Source organism: Chiloscyllium plagiosum, unplaced genomic scaffold (genome assembly GCF_037043375.1).
Source record: "Chiloscyllium plagiosum isolate Xiang-an unplaced genomic scaffold, Cpla_swu_hap1 HiC_scaffold_27, whole genome shotgun sequence".
Lineage (NCBI taxonomy): Eukaryota > Metazoa > Chordata > Chondrichthyes > Orectolobiformes > Hemiscylliidae > Chiloscyllium > Chiloscyllium plagiosum.
The window spans coordinates 62672944-62690502 of NW_028270165.1; the positions used below are offsets into that span (position 1 = coordinate 62672944).

The 17559-nt window shown below is 46.8% G+C and overlaps 1 protein-coding gene across 1 annotated transcript in view; it reads right to left on the minus strand.

Moving 5' to 3' along the window:
- LOC148144426 (uncharacterized) overlaps positions 1-17559 on the minus strand; it is a 256117-nt gene that overhangs the window by 161861 nt on the left and 76697 nt on the right. Inside the window, exon 6 of the mRNA XM_087975326.1 lies at positions 4519-5450. Within this exon, the coding sequence (XP_087831452.1) occupies positions 4519-5450 (932 nt within the window). The remainder of the gene's footprint in view (positions 1-4518; positions 5451-17559) is intronic.

Consider the following 17559-nt stretch of genomic DNA (forward strand, 5'->3'; position numbering starts at 1 on the left):
TAGGGTAAATAGACAAGGTCTTTTCCCTGGATGGGTTATAGGTTCAGGGTGAGGGTGAGATTTAAAAGGAACCTAATGGGCAACTCCTATATTCAGAGGGTGCTGTATGTAATGAATGAGCTGCCAGAGGAAATGGTGATGGATGGTACAATTACAGCAATTAAATGGCATCTGGATGGGTATATGAATAGAAAGGGTTTAGAGGACATAGGCCAAGTGCTGACAAATGGGACTGGATTAATTTAGAATATCTGGTTGGTACTGATGAGTTGGACCAAAGGGTCTGATTCTGTGCTGTACATCTCTATGACTCTGGCTTTCCACTAACATTTGCCACGTCAATAGGTTCACTTTCTCTCTAATGTCGGTGTTAATGCCTTGATGTCTCATTTTGCTCGCACCTTCCTGGGGATGTTAACCATTTCGTGTCTGGTTCTTCCTCAAGAAGCTGCATTCCCGATTCACCCTGAATTGACACACTTTTTATTGCTTCCCAAAATCAGACCTGCTCACTCTCAGCAGTATCACAGTGTTGTGAAAGATATTCACTTCCAGGTGGAATTATCCAAAATGCAGAGAGATGTCAGTCTTGATGTTTTTGCTTTTCTGTAAGATCCTGAATCAGCACCTTCAGGAGAATTAGTTAGAGCGGAGTGAGAACAGAGGGGGAAGAGAGTGTGGGATGGTGCTTTCAATTTTGTGGAATAACAGAACACAAGAATATTCCATAGAAAGTAAAATTGCCTGTTCAGAATTTCTACCCTGCACTGACAGTGATGAGCTTTGTAATCTCTCTTTACAGAGTATTTGAAGATCTGAAGACGGAAGTTTCAAAATCAACAGATAAAGGCCTGATGCCTGAAACGTTGACTCTCCTGCTCCTCGGATGCTGCCTGACCTGCTGTGCTTTTCCAGCGCCGCACTTTTCGACTCTGACTCTCCAGCGTCTGCAGTCCTTATTTTGACGTCAATGTCTGACAGTCACTCAATCCATCGGTACCGCAATAATTTTCAACTATGAGTCTGTGAGAAGGAGCAAAGCTTTTTGGTTCCTGTTTGAGTAGGTTTTCAGCATCAGTGGGACTGGATGAGAGACCCTACTGTTGCAGCGCACTGAGTGTGGAGCCTGAAACAGTTATATGGCCTGGGAAGAGGAATTCAGGGTGGGGAGGGGTTCCACACGCGTTTGTGAGCGGCTGAAGCTTCAGCCATGGAGAAACCCGTGGAATCCCGCCCCGTGGAGAAACCATGGAAGTGTGGCACCTGAAGGCTTCCGTTTCCTATCTGCCTCGGGCGGATTCCTCGGATTGGGATTTTTGCAAATGGTGCAGGGACTGCATCTGGCTTGGCTCCACCCATTACCCAGAAACCTTACCCCACCCCTCGTTCCATTGTTGATGTCACTGCGCAGAACTGGTCTTGAGGTTCAGAGTGAAACCCCCTCTCTCTGCGTAACTCTTTATCCTGTGGGGGGGGGGGGGCGGAAGTAAATGAACTTTTGTATCTCTTTGCCCCAGGTTTGGGGGTAGGGGGGAGTCCAGAACTAGAGGGCATAGATTTAGGGTGGGGGGAGTGGAAGATTTGTGAGGGACCTAAGGGGCAACCTTTTCACGCAGAGAGTGGTGAGTTTATGGAATGAGCTGCCAGAGGAAGTGGTGAAGGCCGATATAATTATAGCATTTAAAAGGCATCTGGATGGGGATAGGAATAAGAAGGGTTTAGAGGGACATTGGCCAAATTCTGGCAAATGGGTCACTGGGATAAGTTAGAATATCTGGTTGGCTTGGACTGAAGGGTTTGTTTCCATGCTGTACAACTCTATGACTTTATTTCTACATAGTCTTGTGAAATTGGTTCTGACTATGAACAGGCCATTCACCCCTACCAACCTGTCCTGAGCTGTGGTTAAACTGCATATAATTCAGTGCAAGTTTCAGAAAGGTTTCAACAGCTCTTTTAAAAAATTTAACATGCTTTCAGACTTCAACTATGTTTCTGAATATATCATTTTAGGTAATCTTAATTGTAAAGATACGCGTATCTAGTGAACACGACCCACACCTCCGGGTGCTGCCAGTAAACTTTACAATGCTGATGAAATGATGCAGTACCTGCACTCACGAAAAATTTACAATTTCTAATGATACTAGCTCCTCATTCACTGCTCCATCTGATACACGACATTGGAAACTCAGTGCAGGAGGCTGCTTTAAAACAAAAATCTCTTGGAGCTCAAAACTTTCAATGAGAGTCTGAGCCTGGCAGTAAGTAAGTTCAGGTAACCTTTATTGTGACCCAACTTTGTTACAGCTTCAGATTCCACCCCCGCACCCCCCTCACCAAATAGGCGTAGAAAAAGTTGCTGTTTTTTTTTTAAAATAAGCAGCTCAAGGTCAAAGCGCACACACTGCCACCCCCCTCCACCTCTCTCCTTTACTATTGGTCAGCACCGAGTTGTCCCTTTGTAATTGGGTCCTTGCTACAGCCGTAACCCATAGGAAATACTGCCTCACTCACCAATTTCAACCCATACCTTGTCTCCAACTAAGTTTCTCTCCACGCATTTGCCAGTGGGGGGAGGGCAGTGGAGAGTCGACCAGACTGTTGTAGGTCTGGAGTCACATGTAGGCCAGACCGGGTAAAAGGAGATAGCTGGAATGACTGAGTGAATTCTCTCCCACAACGACAGTTTCCTTCCCTAAAAAGGACGTGAGTGAATCAGATTGGGGATTCACCACCCCCAACCCCCGAAAATGGTTTCACCGTTAGATTCTGAACTCCAGAACTGTACTCAGTGTTCTAAAAGTGGCCTTACCAACAATTTCAAAATGATGTCCCAACTCCAACATTCAACAGTGTGAACAATGAAGGCAAGTGGGCTAAACAACTCTTAACCACTTTGACTACCAGTGATGCAAATTCAAAGACCTATGTACCCGAACCACACCCCCATGTCTTTGTTCTACAACATAACCCAGGGCCCTGCCAGTAACTGCTACAAATCCTCCCCCTTTTTTTAAGCAAAATGCAATTCCTCAATTTTATCTATACCTCTTTCGTACACAGACACACTCCACCCAACACTCTCACAGGCGTATACTCCATCACACTCATACATTACCAAGCATGCACACAGGCAAACATATACTCTTAGGCAAACTCTCACACACAAAGTCACATGCGCACACACACACACACACACACTCTCTGATGCATGCACAGACGCACACAGGTCTATGGGGTAAATTTGCATTTGCAGATACATTCAATTTTGATCAAAAAAGCACACAATCTGCAGGCAGTCAATCCATGTAATATTTTATAAATTCCTACTTTGGAAATGGAACCAGTCTGATTCAAGAATGAAATATAGACAGAGTCAAACCTCACATCTTTCATATACTGAGCTGAGATGTCACTGATTTCTATAAAACCTTAAGTCATCTCAAGAATGCGACTCAAAAGTACTTCTGAGCTTTACATATTAATGAACCAAAACCCGCAACCCATTCTAGAAGATGAAAGAGTAAACCACAATCTTGATTTGTTCTATATATCCTATCAGTAGTATGACACTTTGATCGGTTGCTACATGTTCCTGCTCCATAGCTACCCGATGAAGGACCAGCACTCCGAAAGCTAGTGCTTCCAAATAAATCTGTTGGATGATATCACACAGCACCAGGTTTTTTTCACTTTATCCACTCCAGTCCAACACCGGCACTTCCACATGGTTTCCAGTGAACACAGCCCACAGCTCCTGGTGCTGCCAGGAAACTTTACAATGCCGATGACATGGCGCACTCTGCACTCCTGAAAAAATTCTAACAATACTGGCTGCTCATTCACTGCTCCATCTGATACATGACATTGGAAACTTAGTGCAGGAGGCTGAAAGAAATGAGCAGCTTTAAAACAAAAACCTCTTGGAGCTCAAAGCCTTCAATGAGAGTCTGAGCCAGGGGTTAAGTTCAGGTAACCTTTATTGTGACCCAACTTTGTTACTGCTTCAGATTCTCCCCAGCAAACAAGCAGAGAAAACATAGCAGATTTTTAAAAAAACAACTCAAGATCAAAGTGCACACAGACACCACGCCCCCCCGCCCCCCTTCTTTAATATTGGTCAGCACGGAGTCGTCTCTTTGTAATTGGATCCTTGGTACAACCATAACCCGAAGGGAGTATTGCCTCACTCAGCAATTTCAACCCGTACGCTGTATCCAAGTAAGTTCCTCCTCACCCATTTGCCACACTGCTGTGCGTCTGGAGTTACGTACAGGCCAGACCGGGTAAAGGATGCAGCTGGGACGACTGAGTGAATCAAATGGGGGTTTCTTCCACCCCCACCCCACCGACAATGGTTTCACCGTTAGATTCTGAACTCCAGATTTCTGACCAAATTCAAATTCCACCATCTGTCGCAGTGGGAACTGAACACAGGACTCCCTGCAACTGGGTTGATAGTCCAGTCGATAATGGCACTCGGCCGTCACTCCTTCAATCCCCCTGCGATGGCACGTGAACTCGCTGGTGGCTCCGGAGGTGGGAGGAGCGGGTGAAGCCCTTCCCGCATTTGGGGCAGCTGAAGGGCCTCTCCCCCGTGTGGATCCGCCGGTGGGTCAGCAGGTTGGAGGCCCGGGCAAAGCTTTTCCCACACTCGGGGCAGCTGAAGGGCCTCTCCCCCGTGTGGACTCGCCGGTGCTTAACCAGGGCAGAGGAATCGCTGAAGGCCTTCCCGCACTCGGGGCAGCTGAAGGGCTTCTGCCCCGTGTGGACCCTTTGGTGCTTCAGCAGGTCGGAGGAATCGCTGAAGCCCTTCCCGCACTCGGGGCAACTGAAGGGCCTCTCCCCGGTGTGGACACGCTGATGCTTCAGCAGGTCCGAGGAATAGCAGAAGGCCTTCCCACATTCAGGGCAGCTGAAGGGCTTCTCCCCCGTGTGGACCCGCTGGTGTGTACGCAAGTTGCCCACCTGACTGAATCCCTTCCCGCACTCGGGGCAGGAGAACGGCCTCTCCCCAGTGTGGATCCGTCGGTGGGTCAGCAGGATGGACACCTGTGTAAAGGTCTTCCCGCACTCAGGGCAGCTGAAGGGCCTCTCCCCTGTGTGGACCCGCCGGTGCTTCAGCAGGATGGAGGAATTGCTAAAGATCTTCCCGCACTCAGTGCAGGGGAACAGCCTCTCCCCTGTGTGGACCTGCTGGTGGGCCTGCAGGGCGGAGGAATTGCTGAAGGCCTTCCAGCACTCAGGGCAGGAGAACGGCCTCTCTCCGGTGTGACTGCGCCGATGAATCTCCAGGGCAGACGGGGCACGGAAGCCTTTCCCACAGTCACCACACTTCCATGGTTTCTCCACAGTGCGGGATTTCTCAGGTTTCTCCATGGCTGAAGCTTCAGCCACGCACAAACACGTCGTGAATTCCTCTTTCCAGGCCGTATAGCTGCTACACGCTCCTCATTCAGTGCGCTGCAACAGTTGGGTCTCTCATCCAGTTCCACGGATGCTGAAAACATACTCAAATGGGAACCAAAAAGCTTTCCTCCTTCTCACAGACTCATAGTTGAAAACCGTTGTGGTCCCGATGGACTGAGTGACTGTCAGACATTGACATCAAAGTGAAGACTGTAGACGCTGGACAGTCAGTGTTGAAAAGTGCAGCGCTGGAAAAGCACAGCAGGTCAGGCAGCATCCGAGGAGCAGGAAAGTCAACTTTTCGGGCATAAGCCCTTCAACTATTGATCTTGAAACTCCCGTCTTTGAATCTTCAAATACTCTGTCAAAAGAAAGAGATTACAAAGGTCATCACTGTCACTGCAGGGTAGAAATTCTGAACAAGCAATTCTACCTTCTACGGAATACTTTTTTTTATTCCACAAAACTGAAAGCACCATCTCACTCCGCTCTAACTAATTCTCCTGAAGGATCTTCCAGGGGCTGAAAAGCAAAAACGTCAAGACTGACATCTCTCTGCATTTTGGATAATTCCACCTGGAAGTGAATAGCTTTCACAACACTGGGATCCTGCTGAGAGTGAGCAGGTCTGATTTGGGGAAGCAAAAAAAAAAGTGCCAATTCAGGGTGAACCTGCAATCAGCTTCTTGAGGAAGAACCAGACACAAAATGGTTAATGACCCGGGAAGGGCGGAGCAAAATGAGACAGAGGTATTAACACCGACACCAGAGAAAAACTGAACATACAGATGTGGCAAACATCATTGGAAAGCCAGGGTCATAGAGACATACAGCACAGAAACACCCTTTGGTCCAACACGCCTGTACCAAACAGTACAAAGAGATCTGGGTGTTCTTGTACACCAGCCAATGAAGGTAAGCATGCAGGTACAGCAGGTAGTGAAGGCGGCTAATAGCATGCTGGCCTTCATAACAAGAGGGATTGAGTATAGAAGCAAAGAGGTTCTTCTGCAGCTGTACAGGGCCCTGGAGAGACCACACCTGGAGTATTGTGTGCAGTTCTGGTCTCCAAATTTGAGCAAAGACATTCTGGCTATTGAGGGAGTGTAGCATAGGTTCACGAGGTCAATTCCTGGAATGGCGGGACTCCCTTACGCTGAAAGACTGGAGCGACTGGGCTTGTATACCCTTGAGTTTAGAAGACTGAGAGGGGATCTGATTGAGACATAAGATTATTAAAGGATTGGACACTCTGGAGACAGGAAACATGCTTCCGCTGATGGGTGAGTGCCGAACCAGAGGACACAGCTTAAAAATACAGGATAGACCATTTAGGATAGAGATGAGGAGAAACTTCTTCACCCAGAGAGTGGTGGCTGTGTGGAATGTTCTGCCCCAGAGTGCAGTGGAGGTCCAGTCTCTGGATTCATTTAAGAAAAAGTTGGATAGAGCTCTCAAGGACAGTGGAATCAAGGGTTATGGAGATAAGGCAGAAACAGGATACTGATTAAGGATGATCAGCAATGATCATATTGAATGGTGGTGCAGGCTTGAAGGGCAGAATGGCCTACTCCTGCACCTATTGTCTATATTCCAAATCAATCATATCCCATTTGCCAGCATTAGCCCATATTCCTTTAAACCCTTCCTATTCATATACCCATTCAGATGCCTTTTTAAATGTTGTAATTGTACCAGCCTCCACCACTTCCTCTGGAAGCTAATTCCTTACACGTACCATCCTCTGGGTGAATACATTGCCCTTTTGGTCAGTTTTACACCTGCCCCTCTCCCCCACCCTGAACCAATTACCCTCCCATTCTGGACTCCCCCACCCCAGGGAAAAAACCTTGCCTATTTACCCTATTCCACGCTCTTCATGATTTTATAAACCTCTATAAGGTCACACTTCAGCCTCCGATGCTCCGGTGAAAACAGCCCCAGACTGTTCAGCCTCTTTCTATAGCACAAATCCTCCAACCCTGGCAACATTCTAGCAAATCTTTTCTGAACCCTTTCATGTTTACAACATCCTTCCAATAGGAGGGAGACACAATATTGCAGAAGTGGCTGTGGTTCTGTTGGACAATGGCAATTTAATTCCAAAGTGAATTCCTGGTGTTCGCCCTTTTCTCTTGTCTACAAACTGAAACTAACATCAACAAGCCAATGCTTTCCTGGTCACTGCCATCTTGGAAGCACCCACATTCTGTTCCAGTGCCACAGATTATCACATTAATTCACCTCAAATTCACAGCCCATCTAAGTGTTTTTTTTTCCCTGGACCTCTCTCCCACTTCCTTTTCCTGTTTTAAGGGTACACAGACCAAGCTCAGGGCCAGGTCTCCCAGAGTGAAATGAGGAAATTCTAATTGACACAAAGGCTGCCCCAAGGTTGGAATTCTCTCCCGGAAATGACAGCGGACGGTGCCTTCACTAAGATGGCCGCCCGCGATGCCGGCCCAAAGACAACTTCCGCCTGACCTTCACAAAGATGGCCGCCGGTTGCCCGGGCAACCCGAGAGCGCCTTTGCCGGTGAAGTAAACACTGGGCCTGTGGGGCTTTTATTGGAGGCCGCAGGTCTCCCCCGAGGAGTTTATAACACCCCCCCCCCACCTCCTCCCGCGGTTTCCAATCCTACCCTGTCTCACTGTCTCCTCTCCCCGGGGTCTTGGCGCTCGGTCCTGGCGACCTCCCCGGGATGTTCCTGAGTTCTGAAGAAGGATCTCCGGACCCGAAACGCGCTGCTGGACCTGCTCAGCCTTTCCCAGCGGTTTTTGTCTTTGTCCCTTCGGCCACTGCCGCCATCCCGCTGCGGGAGCTACACTGCGCATGCGCCCACACGTATTCGGGCGGGGTCCTGATGAGTGACGTCATCGTAACTTCAGGGGGCGTGGTTGAGAGAGTCCTTCACGAATTCGGAAACAATAGGGGGCGGGGCGATAGTTTTGCCCGCCCCCAGCCCCCTGAAGGTTGGGTTTCTTTTGGGTTCGAACGTAGTTTTTTTATTCAATATTCAGCCTGTTCAGAAGTGAGTAGAATGGGTTCTTTCTTGATTATAATGTTTTATTAAAATGTCTCTTGATTAAATTTTAAAAGTATAAGTGATAAGTGCTAACTTAGCGTGGAGCACTTTTTAAGAGCAAAAAGACAGTGTAATCTTCTGGGTGTGTAGATTTTGGATGAGCAAAGATGGCCTTTGGTATAGTGATATGCCCTTCCTGTCGGAAATGGGAGATTAGGGAGAGTTTCCACATTACTGAGGATTGCCTGCAGCAAGTGTCCTTGGTCATGAATCCTATCAGGTCGACTGGATCTGTTGGAGCGACAGTTCGAGGCAATGAGGAATTTACAAGAGCTAGGGGGTGTGATAGATAGTTATAGGAAGGGAGAAAAGCTGCAGATACAGTCAGATAGATGGAGTAACACCAGGAAAGGTAGGAGAGGTAAACAGGTAGTGCAGGAATCTTCTGTGGCTATCCCCGTTTCAAACAAGTATGCTGTTTTGGAAAATGTATGGGGTGATGGACTCCCAGGGGAATGTAGCATGAACAGCCAAATTTCTGGTATTGAGACATGCTCTAATGTAATGAGGGGTATGCTGGGGTCCAAGTGTTCGATTGTGACAGGGGACCCTCTAGTCAGATGCACAGACAGACATTTCTGCAGCCAGCAGCGAGTAATCAGAATGGTGTGTTGCCTCCCTCATGCCAGGATCAAGGATGTCTCAGAGAGGGTGCAGAATGTTCCGAAAGGGGAGAGGTACAAGCAGGTGGTCATTGTACACACTGGAACAAACGATATCGGAAGGCAAAAAGATGAGATTCTGAAGGGTCAAAGAAAATTAGGCAGGAATTGAAATAAGAAGGTCCTCAAGGGTCGTAATATCTGGGTTACTCTCGGTGCTATGAGCTAGTGAGGGTAGGAATAGGAGGATAGAGAAGATGAATGTATGACTGAGGAGCTTGTGCAGGGGAGAAGGGCTCACGTTTTTGGATTGTTGGAATCTCTTCTGGGGTAGAAGTGACCTGTACAAGAAGGATGGATTGCACCTGAATTGGAAGGGGACTAATATACTGACAGGGAGATTTGCGAGAGCTGCTCAGGAAGTTTTAAACTAGTAAGGTGGGAATAGTGAGGAAAGAGATCAATCTGAGACTGGTACGATTGGGAAAAGCAGTCAAGCAGTCAGGGTAGGCAAGGACAAAGCAGAGAACAAGTTAGGATTGATAAATTAAATTGCATTTACTTCAATGCAAGAGGCCTAACATGGAATGCAGATGAAGTCAGGGCATGGGATATCATAGTAATCACAGAAACGCTGGCTCAGGGATGGAAGGGACTGGCACCTTAATGTTCCACAATACAAATGCTATAGGAAGGATAGAAAAGGGGGCAAGCGAGGTGGGGAGTGGTTTTTGATAAGGGTTGGTATTACAGCTGTATTTAAGCAGGATATTCTTGGGAATACATCCAGGAAAGTTATTTGGGTGGAACTGAGAAATAAGAAAGGAATAATCACCTTATTGGGATGGTATTATAGACCCCCCCGCCCCTAAGAGTCAGCGGGAAATTGAGAAACAGATTTGTAAGGAGATTTCAGTTATCAGTAAGAATAATATGGTGGTTATGGTGGGGGACTTTACATCTTTGCCCCCTCACACTAAACTAATGTTCTCTAGTTCTCGACTCTCCCACAACAGGAAAAGACTTTGTCTAATTTACCCTGTCCATGATTTTATAAACTTCTACAAAGTTACCCCTTAGCCTCTGATGCTCCAGAGAAATCAGCTCCATCCTCTTCAGCCTCTCCCTATAGCTCAAACTCTCCAACTCTGGCAACATCCTTTTTCATCTTTTCTGAACCCTTTCAAGTTTCACAACATCCTTCCAAAAGGAAGGAGACCAGAAAATCTACCCTCCACCACCACCCTCTGTCTTCTACCTTTGAGCAAGTCCTCCTTGTGTTCCATGAGATCTAACCTCGAACACCTTACTGAAGTCCACATAGATCACGCCCACTGCTCTATCCTCATCAATCCTCTTTGTTACTTCTTCAAAAAAACTCAATCAAGTTTGTGAGACATGATTTCCCATGCACAAAGCCATGTTGACTATCCCTAATCAGTCCTTGCCTTTCCAAATGTATAAATACTGTCCCTCAGGATTCCTTCCAACAACTTGCCCACCACCGATATCAGGCTTATTGGTCTATAGTTACCTGGCTGGTCCTTACTGCCCTTCTTAAACAGTGGCACTACGTTAGCCAACCTCAGTCTTCTGGCACCTCACTTGTGCCTATCAATGATACAAATATCTCAGCAACTTCCCTCGCTTCCCAAAGAGTTCTAGGGTACACATGATCAGGTCCTGGGGATTTATGCATTTCAAGACATCCAGCACCACATCCTCTGTAATATGAACATTTTTCAAGATGTCACCATCTATTTGACAACATTCTATATCTTCCATGTCCTTCTCCACAGTAAACACTGATGCAAAATACTCGTTTAGTATCTCCCCCATCTCCTGCGGATCCACAGAAAGGCCACCTTGCTGATCTTGGAGGGGCCCTATTCTCCCTCTAGTTACCCTTTTGCCCTTAATGTATTTGTAAAAACCCTTTGGATTCTCCTTCACCATATTTGCCAAAGCCATGTCTTTTTGCCCTCCAGGAGTACAGGAGTTGGGAGGTCGTGTTTCTGCTCCTCTGTCCGATGGTCTCTTGCTGTCCTGGACACAGAGTGAGAATTGGGAGCAGGAGTAGGCTATTTGGTCTTTCGTGCCTGCACCAGCATTGAACAGATCATAAATGGATATGGTTCTCCCTACATAGCGGTGCAGAGGCTGGGACTACTTTCACTTGAGCATAGGTGCCCTTAGAGGTTTATAAAATCATGAGGGGTATAGGTGAGGTGAAGATTTAAAATACATTTGGAGAAGTACATGAATAGGAAAGGTTCGGAGGGGTACGGGCCAAACACAGGCAGGTGGGACTAGTTTAGTTTGCGAATATAGTCAGCATGGACTAGTTGGGCTGAAGGGTCTGTTTCTGTGCTCGGCGAAAGTGAGAACTGCAGATGCTGGAGACCAGAGCCACGATTAGTGTGGTGCTGGAAAAGCACAGCAGGTCAGGCAGCATCCAAGGAGCAGGAAAATCAACATTTCGGGCAGGAGGGGCTCCTGCCCAAAGCGTCGATTTTCCTGCTCCTCGGATGCTGCTTGACCTGCTGTGCTTTTCCAGCACCACTCTAATCGTGTTTCTGTGCTGTCTGACTTGAACAGTTCTGTCCTCGTCTTAAAACCATTTTCTTGCCTTCCCCCATAACCATCCACTTCAGAGACCCGGGTTCAATTCCCGCCTCAGGTGACTCTGTGTGGAGTTTGCATGTTCTCCCGGTGTCTGCGTGGGTTTCCTCCCACAATCCAAAAATGTGCTGGTTAGGTGAATTGGCCATGCTAAATTGCCCATAGTGTTAGGTGAAGGGGTAAATGTAGGGGAATGGGTCTGGGTGGGTTGCGCTTCAGCGGGTCAGTGTGGACTTATTGGGCTGAAGGGCCTGTTTCCACACTGTAAGTAATCTAATCTAACTGCAGGAAGGCATCCCCACTTCTGAACTCAATTCCACTTGCTAATATACCACGATTCATTCATTCCTGAAGAAGGGCTTATGCCCGAAACGTCGATTCTCCTGTTCCCTGGATGCTGCCTGACCTGCTGCACTTTTCCAGCAACACATTTCCAGCTCTGATCTCCAGCATCTGCAGACCTCACTTTCTCCTCCTAATATACCACTTGCCTTGCTGATCGCTTGCTGCACCCGTCTGACAACTGGCAGTGACTGGTGTAGAAGGACACTGAGACCCATTTGTCCATCCACACATCATTCTTGAAGAAGGGCTCGTGCCTGAAACATCAACTCTCTTGCTCCTCAGATGCTGCCTGACCTGCTGTGCTTTTCCAGCACCACACTTTTCGACTGATCTGCAGTCCTCACTTTCTCCACATTCCAATGTATCACCATTTAAATAATGCACCTCCTTTGGGCATTTTTTTGTATCACAACAAAGGCTATAACTTCACACGGTGGTACTGCAGTTGCCATATGTTTGCCAATTGAGACACAGACCAACATTGCACAAGTATCCCCTCTCTGAATTCGCTCTTTCCTTTCAGTTTCTGCAAGTCAACAATTGAACCCCAGCATGAAAAAGAAATGGAAGCATTGGGCGAGAAAAAAGGGCCATACTCACAGATATTGAATGGAGGAAAAATGTTGCAGTCTGGGAGTAAAGTTCAATCTTCATTCAGAGAGAGAGAGAGGAGCAGAAGCAGAAGCTCAAGGTCCAACTTCCGCATTCAGACAATACGGCGGCTCTGATTGGCAGGAGGACCCGCCCCCTTTCGGTCCTCCAGGGCATCCTATTGGTTCTTCAAAAGAAGGTCGCGTGCCCTTTCAAGCACGTGCAGTGCTTGCTGACACCGAAGGTCATGCTCAGTATTCCCTGTGGAGATGCTACTGTTACTGACAGATTTTAAGTGTCCAAATGCCAATAGGAGTTCAAAAGTCAATTTTTTATTCCCCCTGTGGTTCAACATTGTATTCTTTTTGCATTTTAATGGCTATTCAACTTTTGTATGTCTTTTCCCCAGGGTAGGGAGAGTTCAGAACTAGAGGGCATAGATTTAGGGTGAGACCAGAAAGATTTATGAGGGACCTCAGGGGCAATCTTTTAACACAGAGAGTGGTGTGTGTATGGAATGAGCTGCCAAAGGAAGTGGTGATGGCTGGTACAATTACAACATTTAAAAGGCATCGGGATGGGTATATGAAAAGAAGAATTTATGGGGTATGGGGCAAATGCATCACTACATTAATTTAGGATATCTGGTCGGCATGAACTGAAGGGTTTGTTTCCCGCTCTGTGACTATTTTTACATAGTTGGAACCAATTTCACAAAACAAGGAATAAGCCATACACCCCTTCCAGCCTGTCCTGAGCTGTGGCCTCACTGCACATTTTTTAGTTCAAGTTTCAGAAAGATTTCAGCAGCTCTTGTAAAAAAAATTGAACATGCTTTCAGACTTCAACTATGTTTCTGAATATATCATTGTAGCTATTCTCAAATGTTTAAAATCAGCCCTTTCAGAACGTCATTTAAATGCAGAGGTTTTCTGACAATAGGTGTGAATTCTGTCTGGGTCCCAATGTCGAATCAGACTGACACGCTTGTTAGAAAAGCTCTGCAGTTAAATTACATTCTGGGATTAACATATCAAAGAACAGAAGCCAATTCTAAACGATGAAATATTTAATCTAAAATTGTTTAATGAATCACATCTCCATGACACTCGACTGCTTTGACGATAAATTCTATGATCATGATCTTATTCTCCACAACCACCGAATGAAGGAGCAGCACTCTGAAAAGCTTGTGCTTCCAAACAAACCTGTTGGACTATAACCTGGTGTTGAAAGATTTTTAACTTTATCCACCCCAGTCCAACACCAGCACTTCCACATCGTTTCTAGTGAACACAGCCCACACCTCCTGGTGCTGCCAGGAAACTTTACAATGCTAATGAAATAATGCAGTACCTGTACTCACAAAAAAATTACCATTTCTAACAATAATAGCTTCTCATTCACTGCTCCGTCTGATACACTACACTGGAAACGTAGTGCAGGAGGCTACAAGAAGTAAGCAGCTTTAAAACAAAAACCTCCTGGAGCTCAATAAGAGTCTTTCATTAAGAGTCTGAGCCCAGCGGTAAGTTACAGCTTCAGATCCCCCCAGCAAAAAGGTGTAGAAAAAGTAGGTTATATTTTTTAAACAGCTCAAGCTCAAAGTGCACACACTCCCTCCTTTACTATTAGTCACCACCAAGTTGTCCCTTTGTAATTGGATCCTTGGTACAGCCTTAACCTGTGGGAAGTGCTGCCTCACTCACCAATTTCAACCCATACCCTGTTTCCAAGTAATTTTCTCCCCACTCATTCTCCAGGAGGTGGGAGTGTTGAGTCAACCAGACTGCTGTGGGTCTGGAGTCATGTGTGGGCCAGACCTGCTCAAGGATGCAGCTGGGACGACTGAGTGAATTCTTTCCCACAATGACAGTTTCCTTCCCAAAAAAAAGGACGTGACTGAATCAGATGGGGGTTTCTCCACCCCCCACCTCCCGAAAGTGGTTTCATCGTTAGATTCTGAACTCCAGATTTCTGACCGAATTCCAATTCCACCATCTGCCACAGCGGGATTCAAACCCGGTAGTCCCTGGAACCGGTTTGATAGTCCAATCCAATATTGCACTCAACCGTTGTTCCTTCAATCACCCTGCGATGGCACGTGAAGCTCTTCCCTCACTCAGGGCAGCTGAAGGGCTTCTCTCTGGTGCAGACCCGCTGGTTTTTCCACAAGTTGCCCAACTGACTGAATGCTTCCCACATACGGGGCAGGTGAATGGCCTCTCCCCAGTGTGAACCTGCTGCTATGTCAGCAGGTGGGAGGAATTGATGAAGCCCTTCCCGCACTCAGGGCAGGGGAACAGCCTCTCCCCGGTGTGACTGCACCTATGAGTCTCCAGGGCAGATGGGAAACAGAAGCCTTTCCTGCAGTCGCCACACTTCCATGGTTTTTCTACGGGGCGTGATTCCTCGGGTTTCTTCATGGTGGAAGCTTCAGCCACACACAAACATGTGGAGCCCCTCCCCACCCTGACTTCCTCTTCCCAGGCCGTATAACTGTTTCAGGCTCCACTCTCAGTGCACTGCAACGGCAGTGCAACGGCACCAGTCCCACTGATGCTGAAAACGTACTCAAACAGGAACCAAAAAGCTTTGCTCCTTCTCACAGAATCAGAGTTGAAAACCGTTGCGGTCCCGATGGATTGAGTGACTGTCACATTGACGTCAAAGTGAGAACTTCAGACGCTGGAGAGTCAGAGTCGGAACGTGCAGTGATGGAAAAGCACAGCAGGTCAGGAACAGGAGAGTCGACGTTTTGGGCAAAAGCCCTTCATCTGTTGATTTTGAAACTTCAGTCTTCAGATCTTCAAATACCCTGTAAAAAGGGATTTTAAAGGTCACCACTATCAGTCCAGGGTAGAAAAGAAAAGATAAAGTAAAACATAAAAGATATCTATCCCACCCATTTCCCAATCTCTATCTTTCCCCCCCCAACCTCACCTGAGTAACTAAGACACAAACCTGAGTTTGCAGAGTCTCCTCCCTCCCTGGATTCACTCCAGTTGCTACAAGTGAACAGATTTCCCCCCCCCCCATCCCTCTCAGGGTGAAGAGCTGCCCAGAGGGAGGGAGTTCCACTCAAACCTGACAGGGACACTTCCCCGTCATGACGTTAAAGGCGCGAGGGGGTGGAGCAAGTCACGGGGGCGTGCAAAGGGGCGGGGCGTGTCAAGGAGGCGTGCGAAGGGGCGGAGCGGGTCAAGGGGGCGTGCGAAGGGACGGAGCGAAGTCGACAACAGGTCACACCACACTGCGCCTGCTTCGGCCGGCTCTCAGGCCCGCCCCACGCTGCGCCTGCGCTGCACTGCATTGTACAGTTTGGACAAACCCGTTCTCTTCAGAGAATCCCCCAAAGTGTGGAAGCAGGCCACTCGGCCCAACGAGTCCACACCGATCCTCCGAAGGGTAACCCACCCAAACCCATTCCCCTATTGCTCTACATTTAACCCTGAGTAATGCACTTTACCTGCACATTCCTGGGCACTATGGGTAATTTAGCACGGCCAATCCACCCTAACCTGCACATTCCTGGGCACTATGGGTAATTTAGCACGGCCAATCCACCCTAACCTGCACATCCCTGGGCACTATGGGTAATTTAGCATGGTCAGTCCACCCTAACCTGGACAAAGTTAAACATCACATAACACCAGGTTATAGCCCAACAGATTTATTTGCAAGTACTTGCTTTCGGAGCACTGCTCCATCATCAGGTGATTGCGGAGTATAAGATCAGAACACACAGAATTTATGGAAAAACATGACAATGTCCTGCCACTGAAATGATATATTGAACTAACCTGGCTTGTTAAGGCTTTCATCTTTCAGAATGGGTTGCAGGTATCATTAATATGCAAATCCCAGAACTTCTTGTAAGGCACCTTCTCGAGAGAACTTAAAAGTTTTATAACAAAAGGTGACATCTCCGCTCAGACAATGTATTAAAGGTGTGAGGTCAGGGTCTGTCTGTATCCTAATCTTTAGTCAGACTGGTTCTATTATCAAAGTGGAATTTACAAAATATTACATGGATTGACTGCCTGCAGATTGTGCATTTTTTGAGCAAAATAGAATGTATTTGCAAATATAATTCTGCAAATACAAATTCATCCCCATGGACTCGTTTGTGCATGAGAGAGAGAAAAAGTCTATTTCCGTGCTGTATATTTCTATAACTATTTTGTAACAGATGGTTTATTTCTGTTGATGTAAATATTGTTGTAAATCTTAGCTGGGTACTAATAGTTAGATGGAAGGGAGAGAGAATTCCTCAAGTAGGGCACCATAAGAATCCTGGGAGAGTCCTATTTCTGGTTTACTTCCTCATGAACAAACATTAAACACGAGCACCTATTTATTTTGAATTTTGTTTCATTTTTCTTGTTTGATTCCCTGCTATGACTACACTCTGTGTCTGGGTAGTTGACAGGCTGGGAGATTGTGGGTTGGGTAAAACTGAATGTTTTACTCTTCCGGAAGGTGTAAAAGGGGGGTCAAAACTTCAGCAGAGCTGAGAACAGACTGACATCACACTCCGGGGGAACAGGGAGATCAACAGAGGACAGAGAAATCAGGACCTGAAACCTGAGCTGACACCAGACTACCCTATGATTAGTGTTTGGATTAGCAGGGCCAACTCTATACCTTTACCTAGCTTCCCATTTGATTACCCCCTCGCTATTGAGGATCCAATCCTTGCCATCCTGAAGCCATGTCTCTGTAAGGAGTCTCAGGTCATAATTATTCCCTTCAATGTGTGCAGTCAATTCATTCACTTTTGCTACAATGCAGCAAACATTGAGAAACAATGTTTTTAGTTTCAATTTTTGTGATCTTTAAAATCCAGTTTTGATCGCTGGTATATTTACTCTCCTTGTCCCTTTCTATCATTCTCTAAT